Source organism: Suncus etruscus, chromosome 8 (assembly GCF_024139225.1).
Source record: "Suncus etruscus isolate mSunEtr1 chromosome 8, mSunEtr1.pri.cur, whole genome shotgun sequence".
Lineage (NCBI taxonomy): Eukaryota > Metazoa > Chordata > Mammalia > Eulipotyphla > Soricidae > Suncus > Suncus etruscus.
The window spans coordinates 58,380,278-58,399,556 of record NC_064855.1 but is presented as its reverse complement, the minus strand read 5'-3'; the positions used below and the strand labels follow the sequence as shown (position 1 = coordinate 58,399,556).

At 42.0% G+C, this 19,279-nt stretch overlaps 1 protein-coding gene across 2 annotated transcripts in view; it reads right to left on the bottom strand.

Moving 5' to 3' along the window:
* Nucleotides 1-13,249, bottom strand: part of LRCH1 (leucine rich repeats and calponin homology domain containing 1) — a 238,904-nt gene extending 225,655 nt beyond the window's left edge. For both annotated transcript variants that reach the window (XM_049778891.1, XM_049778890.1), the window contains exon 1: nucleotides 12,838-13,249. In XM_049778891.1, coding sequence (XP_049634848.1) covers nucleotides 12,838-13,180 — 343 coding nt within the window. In that variant the 5' untranslated portion in view covers nucleotides 13,181-13,249. The remainder of the gene's footprint in view (nucleotides 1-12,837) is intronic.
* Nucleotides 13,250-19,279: the final 6,030 nt, after the last annotated feature.

Here is a 19,279-nt window from a genome sequence, read left to right as displayed (position 1 = left end):
GAAAAATAAAGCCCATCATCTTGCAGAGTATATAACATATGACCAGGCACACACATGTGATTTCAGGACCCTTCCCAAAGTATAGTTGTAAATCAAGTTGAAATAGAGAAGAAAACTAAAACCCAACTACAAATATGTTTGTAAGCATGATGTTTAAATAAGGATATTATTTTATTTTATTTGGTATTTTGGGCCACACCTGGTGACACTCAGGAGTTACTTCTGGTGTTTTCATTTCTTATGAAATTTTCAGAGAAAAACTCACATACATGAAGTTTAAAGCTTCTTTTAAAGAACATAAAACTATGATCAATTTATTTCATTTTAATCTGGAAAGTATTTTCAATAAATGGAAGGACACTCAGAGAGCTGCATGCAAAGCCCTCTTCTGTAAGGCTACCCACTTTTGCCCTCCTTCCCACCGCACCAATCAGAAGCCCAAGAGGCATTGTCCCAGCACCCTTGTCCTGAATATATAACAGAACCTGGTGTAAAAATTCATTTCCCACTGGAGGATCTTTAACTCATTTTTCTCTATGAGACATTCCTTCCTCGGTTTCTTTTACCTTTTAAAATTAAACATAACATAAGTAAGAATCTTTTTCTTGCTTTGAGAGACACATCTGGATGTGCTTAGGGGTTATTCTTGGCTCTTTACTCAGAAGACACTTCTGGCAGTGCCCAGGAGATTTTGCAGTGCCAGGTATCAAACCCAGGCCTTCCACAAAAAAAAAAATCATACTAATTAAAGTCAGTTAGGAAGAAAAGGACAGATAGAGAATGATATTTCTCATATGTGAGACTTAAAAGAACACAGTGAGGTAGAGGTAGTAACGAAAGGTCACAAGGTAGCATAATGGGAGAACTAAGTTGGGGGTTTTTGGGAGAGGACTATTGGGGTCCTTCAGAGAGGGAGGACATATACTGTTCATGATTGTGATATTAGAATTATGTGCATGATGAACCATTATTAATAGTGTTGATAATTATAATTAGTAAGATATCACTAAAATACAAATAACAATTTAAAAGAAGCATGTGCTGAGTCATTTGGCTCTCTCCAACCCCAGAAAGAAAAATATTTCATGATTTAGTTCGGCATTTGCCACATGTAATTTGACTTCTACTATTCAGAGTTGGAATAATAAGGGCTACCTATTCTATCATGCTTGAAATATAGTAAAAAAAGAAGACAAATAATCCTTCTGCATATTGAAGACATGTGTAGCTGTGCTTCCTAGAGACAGATATGATTAATATCACAATATTGCTAGAAGTTAACTTTCTGTCCCTTAAAAGGTTGACCCTTCCTTCTAAGGATAATGAAATCTAATAATAATAGCAACACTCAGTGCTAGGTATTGACTTTAAATTTTCCAAATGTATTCATTTGCTCCTCACAATATTCCTGTGACTGTTATTTTATTTAGTGATAAGGCAAAGTGAGGTTACTTTCTAAATCTTGGTGGTGTCAGAACTAAGACCCAGTTATTATCTGATCCTAAGACAGATCTGTGCCAATGACATGTCCCCAAATTCCATGTCCCAAATTCTTCACTGAAGAAAACAATGACACAAAATGCCATAGGTATCTAGAAAATCAAATGTTCTCTACTGATCACTCACCCTAAGGTAACACAGGATCTCTGCTGTGAGCACTGTACTTTATCTCATAAAGTCTCACAAAGTCCTGAGGTGGAAAGAATGTTTAGACTTCTCACTAAGTACAAATCTAAATTCCAGAGATTCTATAACCTTCTTCACATTCTAAAATTAATTGGGAAGATGTTTTAGTTTAACTTTTATGGGGAATAATATGAAGACTTCTCAATTTAGAATGAAGCTTCCATATGACCCAGCAATTCCACTTAATTGGCATCATACCAAGAGCTCAACAACAATATTTTGAAAAGATACTTATAATCCTATGTTTATTAGCTATTCATAATAGCCAAGATCTAGAGAAGCAGGTAAACTTTACAGAAATAAAGGAGCAGATAAAGGAAAAATGGTATCTATGCATAATGGAATACTACTCAACTATAAGAAAAAAAAATATATTCTGCAATTCCAGCAACATGCATGGAACTAGAGGGCATCATGGTGAGTGAAGCAAGCAAGAGAAACAAATACAGAATGATCTCATTTGTAAAGGAAAAACAAGAAACACTGTCAGCTAGAGATAATACAGGGTGAGATCCTTGCCCTGCATGCAGCTAACCCTAATTCAAAAACCTAGCACCATATATGGTCTCCAAACACTACCCTGATCACAGAAACAGGAGTAAGTCCTGAGCACTACCAGATGAGGCTGAACTGCTTCTTTTAGGCCCCCACCATACACCACCACCAAAGAAACATACTAAGTAGTAAGGAAATAACAAATGGCCAAAAGTAATAGCCCCTGAGAATTGATTTACAGAATTATTTGTCCAGGGAGTAAGGGTTGAAATTCAGGGGACTAGAGAGGACATTGAAATATTGACAAAGGGACACTGATATGGGTGGTAGATGTAGTGTTGGAACAATCTAAGCCTGAAAATTCACTATTAAAAACATCTTAAATCATGGTACCTAAGTGATTCTCTCTCTCTCTCTCTCTCTCTCTCTCTCTCTCTCTCTCTCTCTCTCTCTCTCTCTCTCTCTCTCTCTCTCTCTCTCTCTCTCTCTCTCCTTCCTCCCTCCTCACTCCCTCCTTCCCTCCCTCCCCTCTCCAGGGCCAGGAAGCTGCATCTGGGTTTCTGGGTTTCAGTTATCTGGTCAGAGGTATTAGCCTATACTCAGCAAAGACTTTAAACCAGGTTTGAGGCTTAACCTGATTTTGACCTCCAAGCAATCAGAAAAAGGGAGAGGAACAGCTACCAGAAAAATAACACTTTTTAAGGAAAATACAATTTAAGACTAGTAGTTTCAAGATGTCTTTAATCTTCAACCAAGGCTGCTAAGTAAGTAGAAAATTATCTCTTCCTTTTTATATTTATTTGTTTGTTTAGGCTTATTTGGTCACACCAGGCAGTGATCAGGGCTTACTCCTGGCTTTGCACCCAGGGATCATTCCTAGTGGGGAGCTGAGGGAACTATATCCGGTGCCAGGGATTAAACACAAATTGGTAACTTACAAGGCAAGTGGTTTACCTGCTATACCATCACTCAGTCCTATGTTTCTTCCTTTTTAAATGGTTTACAGCTTTCTGGCATGATAGGTGTTCAAAAAATAAATGCTGTTTCTCCCCACTGAATTTAGTTGTTTCAAATAATAATACAATAAAATCCCTACCCGAGTCCCTCAGAAAACTCATTCTAATTCACTTGATCTCTGAATGGGCGTGCTTACCAAAGACATGAAAATGCTGATGTTAATGTGACATAAGCTAATCTTGTATCATCCTATGAAGGAGGAGAAAGGTCACCAAAAAGAAGGGTTGGAATTTATGAAAGATGGTGGGTGGCCCAAACAAGCCAGAATTGCTTGTTTTTAACTGCCAGCATCTCTGCTTCCTCGTCTGATGCTCACATGCTCAGATCCATGTAAGGGATCCCCCATGGGTCCAGCCAGATGCAGCCTGACAGATGTGCTAGATCCCATGGATAGGATGGGAAAATATCAGATCTGGTTCCAGACCCATGCAGGAGCTACTGCCTTTGGAAAGCCTAGTCAGCTGTCAGCCACAGAGTTGAGGTGGTTCAGAATATGACTGGATTTGGAGATCAGACCTCAAAGTTCTGAAGATTCTGAGAGCTTCTGTGGGAGGGCCCTAAATCTCCCTGTGCTGTAAGAAGGCATATGGAGGCACAATGACACATGTGACACATGAAGGAAGAACAACCAGCAGGACACAAAGAGGCCATTGGCACACAAAGGGAGAGACCCAGGAAAAAACTAGCCCTACTCACCTATTATCTTGATGTCCAGTTTCTACAGCCACAACACTTCAGGAAACTTATTTCTGATTCTGAAACCCCAAAGACTGGAGTTCAGTTCCAACCACTTGAGCCAACTAAGACTGCGAGCAACACTGAGAAGTAAAATAATGTTGTATGAAGAGTTAGAGGGATAGCTCACAAAGTGGAAGCACATACCTACCATGAGTGAGACGATGAGCACCACATGGTACCATGAGCAATGCCAAGCGTGATCTTAGTTAGAGTCCAGAGCCCAATCAGATTGAGTGTGGTAGCATACACTTGATCAAGCTCGACCTGCCCTGCAGGAAGTGGCCCCATGGGAAAAAATGGGGGAGAGGATAAGAAGAAGAAAGGGTTTTGTGAAAGAGAAAAGAAAAAAGAGGTTGAAGAGACAGCACAGGAACTAAAGTGTTTGCCTTCCAGGCAACTGTTCCCATCATTATATATGGTCCCCTGAGTAATACCAGAAGTAATCCCTGCTCACAGAGATCAGGAGTAAGCCCTGGGCACCTCTAAATGTGTCCCAAAACACTAAAAAAAGAAAGAAGAGAAAAAGGAGTGGAGGGCCAGAGAGATAACATAGCGCTAGGGCGTTTGCCTTGCAATGGCAAATCCAGGACAAACAGTGGTTCAAATCCCAGCATCCCATATAGTACCCCAAGCCTGCCAGGAATGATTTCTGAGCACAGAGCCAGGAGTAACCCCTGGGCACTGCCAGCTGTGACCCAAAAAAACAAAAAACAAACAAAAAAAAAAGGAAAAAAGAAAAAGGAGTCAAAGGGAATTGTGTGAGAAAGCAGTAAGTGAGAAAGTGCCAAGAAAATTATGTCACCTCAGCAAAATGGGCATATGCTGAAGATGGCATCTGGGGAGCTCTAAGATGAGAAATTAGCAGTTAGGGCCTAAGAACATACTGTGTGCAGGAGAGAGGAATGGGCCAGTCACTAATATCTAGTGGTTCCTGTAATGAACATGAAGGGCATATACATAAATAAGGAATAAATTTCATCGAACCACAACCCAGAGGCCAGTAAAGGAAAAAAGCATGTAGTTTAAATATGGGTAAGGGACTGAGGGAGAAAGGCAATAATTAACCAAAAATGCCATAAGGAAATCATGCAAATGGCTGTAAGGCTCAGATCTGCAAGGTGGAGCCAGTGGGAGCCTGTGTGAAGTGAGCCTGGCTGGGAACTGAACCAAAGAGAAGAGAGGGTAAGCAGAGTGGGAAAACAAACTAAGGAACATCTCTAGAGAAACATCAAGCTAGGAAAGCATTGATGCTGCCTTTGAGATCATCATTCATGTCTACAGAGATAGAGTGACTTTATCTCTGTGCTTAGAGTATAGAACCAGGTCAGATATAACGATGCTGTGCTATCTATCATTCATATAAAAAATGCTGTCTGGCATCCACATCAAAAATAAAAAGGAATATTAGAATTCAGCAAGATCCCATGTTCTGCATTGCAGGAATCTGTTGTCAAAGAAAAGATCAGAAAAGCCAAAACCTGGGGCATTTAGTGCCCATTTGGAGAGATCAAATCCAAGCATTTTCTCCATTCATATCTCATCTTATACTCTTTGAGGTCCCGATAAATCAAAGAGGAAGCACAGTAGCAAGAACACCAACTAACATCCAGAAGATACTAAAGTGATCAAGTCTCATGCTGGTGCCTTAGAAAAGTCCTGAAAGAGTTGTAGTTTCTGTCAGCAGACCTTGGCCCCTGTCAACAAATATAAGATTCACAGAGAACAGTAATTTCTCATCAGGCAAAAAGAAAAAAATTTCTGTGAGGCAAATCAAACATTGTTCTTCTCTTCCACCTTTAGTCAAGGGAGAGTATAACTGGGGAAACCATGAACATAAAGAAATCTGACTCTAAAGGCATTTCTCTTGTATTATACCACTAGGGTGAGCATGAATAGTAGCCAAATCCTCATACTTCATCCATTTTTGTGCATGAAAACTATTTCACCATATTTCTGAATTACTTTATGTGAACAGATGGTTTCCAAATTTCTTTCCATAGAATATGGAAGCAATTCTGATAAAATCTTAAGATGAAGGAAACAGTGACATGCTTCAAACTTGCTTCTGTAAGGAAGGCTGAGATTTCCTAAAGTAAGTGTAACATGGAATTCTGATCTTTCTTTCTATTACCTTTTTCCTTTTGCTCAAACAACTTGTAATACACACACACACACACACACACACACAATACACACAACCTATCTTGGACGAGGGACGCAGCTCCGTGGTACAGCATAAGTTTCCCATGCATGAGACCCTGAGTTTGATCCCTGGAATCCTGTCCTTCCCAAAATCAACAAAAATATTCAATCAAAAAATAAGTCTGCTGCAAGAAAAGTTTCATGCAACAAAGGGCACCAGCTATGCAAATACAATGGACTTTGAATCTGTCCTTAAGACTTTAATGATATCCTTTTATCTTTAACACCAAATTGCCTGATTTACAACACAATCATTGAAAGATGTTTTGAATTGCTGGCTTTACAAGCTCTAAACTCAGTCTAGTTTACATTGATGTCTCTCTAAGGAAGAAGTCCAATTTTTCCAAAAAGCTAAACCAGATCTGGCAATCAGTGTTATTAACAGGCTTTTTTTCAAGGCTTACACAAAAACTCTAGTTATGTAGACTGACTAACGATTGGACAGAATCATGCTAAAGATGAAGGTCAACCCTTCATCAGATAAAAGCTGTGCCGTTATAAGTTGGCACAGATCAACAAGTCCCAGAAGTGCTGTGGTCTATAATTGTATGCTATTATTATAAGAATATGATTAGTATGCATCTTTCTTTTCAATAAAGAGCAGCCAATCATGCAAACAATGAAAATAACAGCATGCTTGAGGGATGTGTTTGTCCCAAACAGAAACAGGGAGCACATGCTGGGCAGGATTTAGCATCACTGCATATACCAGTGCTTCTCAAATAGTGGGGCACACCTCCAGGGGGGGCATGAGGCTCCGTAAAGGGGGGCGCATTTTACCTCGGCAAACACTGTCATAGCAAGCTAAACTCCATGTTTTGTCTCTGTATGTCTCTGGAGCTGAGAGTTTCTGTGTCCTCTTTCAAACCCCCGCTTCGAAAAGCTATGCAGTGCAAAACGTGCTCATTGTAGCCATTAATACAGACATCACCTCTGAATAAAAAATCAGCTCATGGGCCGGAGAGATAGCATGGAGGTAAGGTGTTTGCCTTTCATGCAGGAGGTCATCGGTTCAAATCCCGGCACCCCATATGGTCCCCTGTGCCTGCCAGGGGCAATTTCTGAGCCTGGAGCCAGAAATAACCCCTGAGCACTGCCAGGTGTGACCCAAAAAAAAAAAAAAAAAAAAAAAAAATCAGCTCAAATTATCTTATATATTTTTGTTTTGCAGGTTAAAGTTGTTTTTTAATAAAGATACTATTTACAGTCGCGCGGGGGCGCGAAAAATGTTTTCTTCTTCCTAGGGGACATGACAGAAAAGAATTGAGAAGCACTGTATATACTAAGTCTTAGATGTCCTCATAGTTTTCCTTACTAGAATCCCTCTACATCTACAAGAAAGAAGCTGATTAACACAAGGAAAAGAAATAGAAAATGTTGCAGCTTGGGGCCGCAGAGGTGGCGCTAGCCAAGGAACTGACCTGGTTCAATCCCCCGGGGTCCCATATGATCTCCCCAAGCCAGGGGCAATTTCTGAGCGCTTAGCCAGGAGTAACCCCTGAGCATCAAACAGATGTGCCCCCCCCCCCAAAAAAAAAGAAAGAAAGAAAGAAAAGGAAAGGTTGCAGCTAATGGCTTGTTATGGAAAGTTATTTATATACATATCTGAAGATTAGTATATATGCAAGTGACTACCACAATAAATGTTAAGCAATCACCAATAAATGTAACTAAATAAAAATCATGAAACTAACTTATATTTAAGAAAATATAATGTTAAGTTTTATTTTATTGGTGATTAAAAAAAAACCACTTATGGCCAAAATGATGGAACAAAACATGTTTGGAGAGAACAAATAGATTTCTTTATTAAGGCCCATTTTATTCTAGTAACTAAGTTCTGAGAGTATTACAGCAAGATTCTTGCAGGCCAGAGACTAACCTGGATGACATATGGTCTCCCAAGATTTGCCAGAAGTGATCCCTGAGCACAGAGCCAGGAGAAAGACCTGAGTACCACTGACTGTGACCCAAATACAAATTAAAAATACTGTGAAATCAATTAATACAGGAAAAGTCAGCCCTCAACAGACAAGTCTTTTTTTTAAATGTGTAGGTGAATTAGATGAGAATGTTTTCTTTTTTTTAATTATAAACTTTTTATTTAAGCACCATAATTACAATTATGACTGTAGTTGGGTTTCAATCATAAACAGAACACCCCCCACCTTCACCAGTGCAACATTCCCACCACCAATGCCCCATCTCACTCCTCCCCAAACCTTGCCAGTATTCGAGACAGGCATTCTATTTCTCTCATTCATTAACTTTGTCGTGCTAGTTGTTAGTGTAGTTATTTCCCTAACAGAGTTCACCACTCTTTGTAGTGAGCTTTATAGTCTGCTTTCAAGGCTTAGATAAAAGTTCTTAGTATCTGTGCAGACAAGGAAAAGCCTCAGCTTACAGAATTCATATACAGTATCCACAGGCTGACCAATCACAGGCCTCTATCATTCTTCTGTTCTTTGTTACTGCATCAAATGATGATGCAGGAGTGTAAAGATACAAAATCAGGGACAAACATAAAACGTTTTATTTTGGAGCAGGAGAGATAGCACAGCAGAAGGGCATTTGCCTTGCACACAGCCAATCCAGGACGAATGGTGCTTTGAATTCCCAGGGTACCTGCCAGGAGTGATTTCTGGGTGTAAAGCTAGGAGTAACTCCTGAGCGCTGACGGGTGTGACCCCCCCAAAAATAAAACAAAATAAAATTTTATTTTTTATTTAGAGATTGTAGACCATCAGATCCTCACTCCACATCTTTGCACCATCTTTCTAAGCACAGAACACGTTTCTAGACACTCAAATCTATCCACCCTATGAGTTGATCCAAAACCTGTCTCTAGTGTGGAAGGTTTTCCTAGTCAGATGAAATGGTCTTTTTCTCCAAATTCCCCAATGTCAACTTGTGCTACTTGGCCTCTCACCTTGACCTTTTCAGGACTACTGTGGCTTTCTACACTCAGCTCCCTGAGTGTTCCTGTCTTGTCCTAGACTTTCATCTCATATAGTGCTCAGCATCGGCAATTGTAAGACCTCAACAAAGGTCTGTTAGCTCAATTTTTATCCCTCACCAGAGAAGCACTATATTCTCCAAACAGCCACCTATAAAACAAACAAAAAAACCCACACAAAAAAAATCCTAACAAATTGTCGATGACTATCTCTTACTTAATGAAACTTTCATATAAGTAAATCTAAAGTTTAATTAATGAAACTGACTTTCAACAAGCATTTGGGACATCATTTAAGATTCTTTTATTTTCTAAAACACCCTGCAATCAAACACTGTTTCATCTCAATCCTCTTTCAAATTCACTTTATTTCATCATGCAAATTTTTTTGGAGATTCTTCATCCAAAATGGCACTACTTAATAAATCAGTACTAGAGAAAGAAGTCTGCTTTCTTGCACATTAGGGTGCATTTTATCAGGCCCATGTCATGTTTTGGTTTATTACTAGTCACCATTTTAACTTATTTCACTTACAAGTTACCTCTGGCCACATTTAATACAAGATTGCATACAAAATTCTAAGCAAATACATATGCAATGTACTTCTCCGTACTCATCTTGAAAAATCTACTTTTTATTTTTTTTCTCTAGAAGAAAAATAAAGATTTTCTTTTGGCCCTTACTGTTATCCCAGTATCTGGGATACTTTGATGCCTGCTGCAAACTTCTGGAATTAATGTTGCTTGAATGATTCCCTATAGAGCTACTCAGATTCTGCTCCTCTCTATTTTCTTCTTGCTTAACAGGACAATGGAGGAAAAAAATATCACCCTAAAGTGAGCCTACCATGCTCAATCTCTGGTTCACCATCTAAGCAGGAGTGCATGATCTTAGGCATATTACCCCACTTCTTTCCATCACTGTCTCCTTAGCTATAAAGGAGGATATGAATAGAATTCTGTTCTGAGACTAAGCAGGGGAAAGTAGTTTAAAGTCTTTGGTACAGTGCACTGAGGCTCACACCAAGTTCTTAGTCTTTTCTCTTCATGCCATTCCTTTTGACTGTCAATGCCACCAGACATGTATGGATAAGTCTTTTTCCTTAACACCTATAAAAGGACTAAATCCCAACAACAAAGCTACTCTGAGTCAAAGTAGAGCCTGAGGTCTTTTTCCTCTGAAAAATGTGTATGCTCTTGAATGACAGTGCTTAGACATCTACAGATAAGCTCAAGTCTCTACATTTCAGTGTTTACATTTGGGTTTTCAACTCAGCTGAGATAAGATAAATTGCCAAAGAATGCAGTTCTGCACATAGGTGGCCAAAGGAAGAATTTTTTTTTTTCTAGGCATAAACCAAACTTCCTGCATTAAACATCTGAACATTGAAGAAAAGCTTTTGATGACTTTTTCCATCTCACAAAAATTATGAAAAAGGGCACTTAGTATTTTAGGTCTTTGAGGATTTTCATATCCCATTTTGAGTTTAAGGGCTATTCTATAAACTATTAGCCATAGAGAAACCACTGTCTATTGTATATGTTTCCACTCATATTTCCAACTCTACTAGAATTCTTTATATGTAGAAAATGTCAATACTATGCAAACTGGAGATATTTTTAACTCTTCTTTATTTTGATTTTGGCTCTTCCAAATAAGGTGTAAGTGCTCAGTAAATATTTCTTTAGAACAAAGGACAGAGTATCGTTCTGTATTCTGTATTCTGTGGCAAAGATACTTTACAGAAGCAAATTTCTTTTTAAAAAGTTGATTATTTAATTTGTGTGTAATAAAAAAAAAACTTTGGTTACATGGACTATTCTTTGTACTGGGTGGTCTTAAACTACTATGAATTTCACTGATGCCTCTTCCAATACTGATAATGCAGGCTTTTCATGGAGGGTTAACATCTAAAGTCTCTAACTTTTCACTAGCTAGAATTTTGTAAGAATTAAACAGGTGCAAATGAGTATCATAAGTACAATCTAAACACACCATAAACAAGCCGCCAAAGAAGAGATCAGGAATATTTGTGAGAAATGGGGGCGAAACACTCGATATATTCTTGGATTTATACTCCAGAATCATTCATTCCTCACAGGGATTCAAGAGTTCTATATGTTCAAGAGTCTATAATCAAACCAGGGTTAGCAGCATTTCTGGCAAGTGTCTTCACTTCTGCGCTATCTTTCTGCCTGGAGAGCAAGATACTAACTTTGGAAACAACTTAGTACTATGGAAGTACAGACACAATTTCCCATGCCCCTGTGAAGGGTAATGCCAGCTCCATTTTCGGCATTTATACCCAACCTTCACACTGCTCATGGTATATATAGATACTCTGGCAAAAGGGAATTAGAATTTCACAACTTTTTTAAGTTAATAATTCAGGCAATTCTTGGAAAAACATCCATTTGAGAAAATGTAATTAAACTGACCTATCAGATTCCCCAGCTGTTGACATCTCAGCTCTGGAAATCCCCTTCCCTTTTGCCCATTCCTAATTATCGCTAAATCTAAATTACAGAAGAAATACTGAGTCTCATTCGGCCCCCACCATGCCTTTTTTTTTTTTTTGGCTTCTAATTAAATTCAGTACTCTAATCGGAATCATTAGGACTTTTGATAAACATTAATTGAATTAAAAGGAGGGTTTATCTAGCCTACTCCCCAGAAACCTTGTCCCCCAAAGTCAACAGCTTGCTCCCTTGCCTTACACAGTAAGTGGAAACTGGGGGCCTGTGCTGATGAAAATCAAGTTCTACTGATCTAGGGTTGTCTGACACAGGGCCTAGGAAGTGAAGGCAGGCAGGAATTCTGGGCCAGTGACTCTAAAAGGGGGCACACACTGCCCTGGGAAACACGGGTCGCTGGGCAAGCAAACCTCCCCAAGACGCCCACGCAGAAGAGTTGTGGATGAATCAAGTCGAGTCAGTTCTGCAGGGCCCTCAAGACCCACATCCCGTTTCCCCGTGCCCCCCCCCCCACCCACCCACCCACCCAAGAAAACTCCTTCCTGTTTCCAGAACCCAAGTCACTCAAGTCACTCCACAAGCACCAAGCATCAGGCTAGGGGTGTTGACAGCTAGGCAATGTCAACACATGACCTAACTTGCAAAAAGCCGGCTGCTCATTGGCGCGAGTTCCGACTTGTCAGGCTCAACACAGGCAGGAAAACCAACTCGCTTGGATTCCTTCTTCTGTCTCAGAGGCCATGCCGCCGTGCCTTCCTTCCTGGGTCCCAAAAGACGGGTTCCCTAAGAACCCGGGAGTAAAGTCTCGGGGTTCTGAACCCCACTACACCTTTGTGGGCGCGCGGCGCGCTGAATGAAGGCCAGGCGGCTCACAGACCACGTTGCCTTGGCGCACTGCCCATGAGCGGGCACCCCGAGAGGGAACGAACGAACGATCAAGGGGCGTTGTGTGGGGTTTTGTGTGGGGTGCCCACTCGGCGGGGCGATGTGAAAAGCGCTCAGACGCCTCCCCCAAATCTTCACCCAGCGCCCTCTCGCCCGGCACCGCTCTAAGGAGGAGCAAACGCCTCGTTGAACCACAGACTCTGGGCCCGCCGCGCGCGCGCGCCCACGCGGCTCCTTGGCCTTAGGAGAGCGCGAGACCTGAAGCTCCGTCCGAGCGGGGCCCGGAGTGAGGGGAAGAAGGCCCCCAAAATACCTCACAGCCAGGTCGCCAAAGCCAACGGCCAAGTACTCCCCCTCTCCTCAACCCCTCAGCCCTCTCTCACCTGCCTGCACCGTGTCCGAGAGATCGGGGCCCGGCCCCGCCGTGCGGGGAAATTCCTTCAATTTCCGGGCGCTCAGGTTCAAGCCCCCCGAGTTGGCCGCCTCCTCCAGCGCGCGTTCCAGACCCCGGTTCAAGGGCAGGTGGAAGCCCCCAGCGCCGCTGCTTCCTCCGCTTCCACCGCCGCCTCCGGTGCCTCCTCCATGGTGCATTTGCTGCTGCTGCTGTTGCTGCTGGTGGTGGTGGTGATGGTGATGGTGGTGAAGAAGGTGCGGATGCTGCGGGTGCAGAGTGGGCACCGTGAGCGTCGGGGAGAAAGGCTGGGGTTCGTGGCCCGGCGTCGCCATCTTCGCCTGCCCCCCCCACACCCCACCCGGCCCCAGCAAGCTCCTGAGGTGGGGTGGGGGGACGACGGACGGGAGAAAAATCAAATAAAATAAGAGGGTTACGGGTTTTCACTCTGGGTGAGGGGAAACGCAGGAGAGGGCGCGTCAGTCCGAGCCGGGTTCGAGGCCGCGTTCCACCTCTGAGATGCTGTGGAGGCTGAGGAGGAAGAGGAGAAGGAGGAGGGTGTGGCCCGGCGCGTGGAAACGGGGTGCCTGCCGGCGGGTCTCGAAGGTTTCCTGTCCCCGGGAAGCAAGCGACCGACTGGCTGCGGCGAGGAGGCGGCGGGCAGCGCGCTGAGTCTCCTCCCTTCTCTCTCCCCGGCTCCCCGCCCGCAGCCTCCGCCCCAAACTGTCAGCGCGGCCCGCCCCGCGATCCGAGCCTGAGAAGGCGGCTGGAAGGGAGCGCCGGGCTCCCCCACTCCCCACACCCCAACCCCCGGGCCACTGGTTTAGACTCTGAGGGAACTAGAGCCTTGCTCCTTCCTTGCTCGTGTCTGAGAAGCAAGCCCACGACGAGGCCTTAGGAGCGGATTCCAAATGCAGCTAGGAAGACAGACAGTCAGGCCCAGAAAAGGTGAGAGGTTATCTCGGATCTATCTGGGACTAAGTCTGCTGCTTTGATCCCGGGATCACCATCATCACCCTCATCAGGCTGTTTTATCCCTGTTGGGTTGTTGACTCCTCCAACCCCGAAGTCCTCCTTCATGGGTAGTTTGGGTGTGCTTGCCTTGACTCCAGGGAGTGGGCATTCCTGATTTGACCCAAGCTCCTAGTCGACATGCATGCATGATTTCTACTCACCCAGTAGTGGCTCAGTGAGCAGGGAAGTGCTTTCCGCAGCCTAAGGAAGTTGGGGGACTTGTCTCAATCGTGCATTTAGGGGGTGTATGGATGGTAAGGTATGAACTCGGAGTCTTTGAGTCGCCGCGGGTACAAACAGTTAATAAAGAGTTGTACCCCACCCCCACCCAGGGCTACTGTGGAAAACGACACCAGGGGAATGAAGAGTTTTTTGTAGGAAGGTTGTTTGGGTAGTTTTTTGACAGAAACCTTGAGGGAGGCCTCCAGTGATGATCACAGCTGACTGAACCCCCAAATAAGGTGGTGCGTACAGAGATTAGGAAGTCGGTGACCCTCAACAAGTCTATAAAAAACTCAATTTCGGTTTGAGCCTGTGCACTAGGCCTGGTCCCTGTGGGGCCATAGTAGTTAATAGGACAACTTGGAAAGACAATTTGTGTTGTGCCCTGTCCCAGGCGGGCACCTCAGAAGCTGCAGAAGTGCAGTAAAGCTGAACGATCTGGTAAAACCCCACTCCAGGAGGAAGTTTCAAGTCCAACTCTAGGGCCTTTAGTTTCACACTGTCTAGTTCCCATAAGGTACTTGGCCTGGGGGAGTGGAAATGGGGGTTAAATGAGAAAACAGCATGGTCCAATTCTCTTGGGGTCGGGGTGTCAGACCTCCGGTGATAGAACGAAAGGTGATGGTGTAGACACGCAGTCTGGGCACTTCTCGGGCTAGGTACTAACGTCTGGCATGTTGTGGAAGGTCAGGTGCATGGGCTGCAAACAGAGACACCTCTAGTTCCCTAAGGGAGCCCAAACGAAGAGGAAACCTCAACTGCACGGAGGAGACCAGCGCCACCTACTGATTTTCTTCCCCAAATCTCCTCTCGAAGTAGCTCTTACCCCACACCAGCCTCCCAGACCCAAACTTGAACAAAAAGGTGACAGTGAGGAAGGCAGGCTCCCTCAGGGGCGGGAACACGGGTGGCATGGGATGGACTCGGAGAACATTGTTGGAGAGACGTTGACACTGGTGGTGGGATTGGTCCTGAAACATCGTATGTCTAAAACCCAACTTTGAATAACTTTAAATCACATTAGTTTGTTTAAATTTTAAAAATTAATTAGACTTTAAACAAGAAGAGTCAATGAAAGTCTATTTACATTTGTAATAGTCATTACTTACTTGTCTTTCCCCGCAAAATAAAACATATAAGAAACAAGGATCCAGAAAAAATATACACGGAAAATCTTCAGCTAAAACTGGGGGGTGGGTAATCTGTGATCATAAGGACAGTTTCTGGATGAGGAAATTTACTTTAGACCACACAATATGGTGCATGATAGAATGCGTGATTTTTTTTTTTTGGTTTTGGGGTCACACCAGGCAGCGCTCAGGGGTTACTCCTGGCTCTACGCTCAGAAATCGCTCCTGGTAGGCTCAGGGATTCCGGGATTCAAACCACTGCCCTTCTGCATGCTAGGCAAACGCTTTTCCTCCATGCTATCTCTCCAGCCCCATGCGTGATTTTTTTTTTTTTTAAAGAAGCAACCAAGGCCATTCCTGGTAGTGTTTAGGGACCTCAAAGGATATGTTTGGTTATGTTTGGGGACCATGCAGTGCCAGTGATCTAACCAGGATTATGCACCTTAAACCCTGTATTACCTCCCCAGCTCCTATTTATACATATTATTGTTTAAAAATAACCCATATTTACCTGAGAAAAATACTTTTAAAGAGCCTGTGAGGAAAATACAGCTTGCGTATTAGCTGATTGTAACAAAAGAAACCTGTTGGTCCAGGAATAGGGTTCATTCACATTGCATATGTGAGGCCCTGGGTTTATACTCAGAACCACATAAAGAAATAGTGGATTTCTTTGACTTAATGAGGTTGAGATCTCTTTAAATAAATTCTAAGAAGGGACTGTCAGAGAGCAGTACCTGACCTCTGGCTCCTGCCAGAGGATTCTTCAGGAACCATCATCAGGGAAGGGGTGAGGAGATAGTGAGTGTGAAAAAGCACATGATGGCATGCGCTAGGCTCTGGGTTCAATCTTGAACACCACATGGTTCTCTGAGTACCACCTGCAGTGGCCTTACAGACCTTTTTGCCCTCCAGTCCCTACCAGAATGATCCTATAAAAACAAAATAAAAAAAGGATACCATGAAAAGAAATGGAAAATAGGGTGTGTGGGCAGAATAGTCTCACTCATCTATGGGTTTTAAGAAAAATTAAGGACATTATTGTAATAATGCCCAGAGACAATAGAAGTGTGAGCTGGAAGCTCACCACAAAGAGTGGTGAGTGCAGTTAGGGAAGTAACTACACTAACAACTACCATGACAATAGCAATGAGTGAAGAGAAGTAGAATGCCTGTCTCAAATACAGGCAGGGGGTGGGAAAGAGGAAGGGGGGTATCATGGTGGGAATGTTGCACTGGTGAAGGGAGGTGTTCTGTTTATGACTGAATCCCAACTACAATCATGCTTGTAATCATGGTGCTTAAATAAAGATTTTATATTAAAAAAAATAAAGTGTGTGGGGTACTAATAAGTAAAATCTTACTCTTGTAAGGCTCTAATTATAACATAACTGCCTTTTAAATGATGTAAATATGAGCTGGAGAGATAGCACAATGGTAGGACATTTGCATTACAAGCAGCCAATCCAAGACAGACAGTGGTTCAAATCCCGGCATCCCATATGGTCCTCCATGCCTGCCAGGAGTAATTTCTGAGTCAGGAGTAACCCCTGAGTGCCACCGGGTGTGACTCAAAAACAAACAAAAAAAGGCTGTATATATGAATGTTTGACAATAGATATTATTAGATAATAGTTTAACAATAGCTGGTCCCCGCACAAATATTTTGCCTATTCATTTTCTTAAATTGTTGCTTTACAGTATAGAGGATGTATAGTATGTTAATATAAATACACAAAATATTTCAGGGAATACATTATTTTCTTATAAATTCTTTATTTTTTTATATTTTATTTAAACACCTTGATTACATACATGATTGTGTTTGGGTTTCTGTCATGTAAAGAACACCACCCATCACCAGTGCAGCATTCCCATTTCCAATGTCCCAAATCTTCCTCCTCCCCACCAAACCCCCGCCTGTACTCTAGACAGGCTTTCTATTTCCTTCATACATGCTCATTATTAGGATAGTTCAAAATGTACTTATTTCTCTAAGTAAACTCATCACTCTTTGTGGTGAGCTTCCTGAGGTGAGCTGTAACTTCCAGCCCTTCTCTCTTTTGTGTCTGAAAATTATTATTGCAAGAATGTCTTTCATTTTTCTTAAAACTCACAGCTGAGTGAGACCATTCTGCATTTCTCTCTCTCTCTCTCTCTCTCTCTCTCTCTCTCTCTCTCTCTCTCTCTCTCTCTCTGACTTATTTCACTCAGCATAATAGATTCCATGTACATCCATGTATAGGAAAATTTCATGACTTCATCTCTCCTGACAGCTGCATAATATTCCATTGTGTATATGTACCACAGTTTCTTTAGTCATTCATCTGTTGCAGGGCATTTTGGTTGTTTCCAAAGTCTTGCTATGGTAAATAGTGCTGAAATGAATATAGGTGTGAGGAAGGGATTTTTTATTGTATTTTTCTGTTCCTAGGGTATATCCCTAGAGTGGTAGAGCTGGATCGTATGGGAGCTCGATTTCCAGTTTTTGGAGACATCTCCATATGGCTTTCCATAAAGTTTGAACTAGACAGCATTCCCACCAGCAGTGGATAAGAGTTCCTTTATGTCCACATCCACGCCAACACTGTTTGTTCACATTCTTTGTGATATGTGCCAATCTCTGTGGTTTGAGGTGGTACCTCGTTGTTGTTTTGATTTGCATCTCCCTGATGATTAGTGATACGGAGCATTTTTTCATGTGTCTTTTGGCCATTTGTATTTCTTTGTCAAAGTGTCTGTCCATTTCTTCTCCCCAAAATTTGATGGGATTAGATGTTTTTTTGTTTTTGTTTTTTGTAAAGTACAGTCAGTGCCTTGTATATTTTGGAGATTAGCCCCTTATCTGATGGGTATTGGGTGAATAGTTTCTCTCACTCAGTGGGTGGCTTTTGAATCCTGGGCACTATTTCTTTTGAGGAGCAGAAGCTTCTCAGCTTAATATATTCCCATCTGTTAATCTCTGCTTTCACTTGCTTGGAGAGTGCAGTTTCCTCCTTGAATATGCCTGTAATCTCAATGTCCTAAGTGTTTTGCCTACGTGTTGTTCGATATATCTTATGGTTTCAGGTCTGATATTGAGATCTTTAATCCATTTGGATTTTACCATCATACATGATGTTAGCTGGGTGTCTAAGATCAATTTTTTTGCAAGTGGCTAGCCAGTTGTGTCAACACAATTTGTTGAAGAGGCTTTCTTTGCTCCATTTAGAATTTCTTGCTCCATTATCAAAAATTAGGTGATTGTATGTCTGGGGAATATTCTCTGAGTATTCAAGTCTATTCCACTGATCTGAGGTCCTGTCTTTATTCCAGTACCATGCTGTTTTGATAACTATTGCTTTGTAGTAAAGTTTAAAGTTGGGGAAAGTAATTCCTTTCATATTCTTTTTCCTAATGATTACTTTAGCTATTCTAGAGTGTTTATTGTTCCAAATGAATTTCAAAAGTGCCTGATCCACTTCTTTGAAGAATGTCATGGGTATCTTTAGAGGGATCTCATTAAATCTGTACAATGCTTTGGGGAGTATTGCCATTTTGATGATGTTATTCCTGCCAATTCATGAGCAGGGTATGTGTTTCCATTTCTGCGTGTCCTCTCATTTCTTGGAGCAAAGTTTTGTAGTTTTCTTTGTAAAGGTCCTTCACAATTTTAGTCAAGTTGATTCTAAGATATTTGAGTTTGTGTGGCACTATTGTGAATGGGGTTGTTTTCTTAATTTCTTATTATTTCTTCCTTATTACTATTGGTGTATAGAAAGGCCATTGACTTTTGTGTGTTAATTTTGTAGCCTGCCACCTTGCTATATGAGTCTATTATTTGTAGAAGCTTTTTGGTAGAGTCTTTATTGATTTTTTAAGTAGAGTATCATGTCATCTGCAAACAGGGAAAGCTTGACTTCTTCCTTTCCTATCTGGATTCCCTTGATATCTTTTTCTTGCCTAATCACTATAGCGAGTACTTCCAGTGCTATGATGAATAGAAGTGGTGAGAGAGGACAGCCTTGTCTTGTGCCAGAATTTAGAGGGAAGGTTCTTAGTTTTTCTCCATTGAGGATAATATTTGCC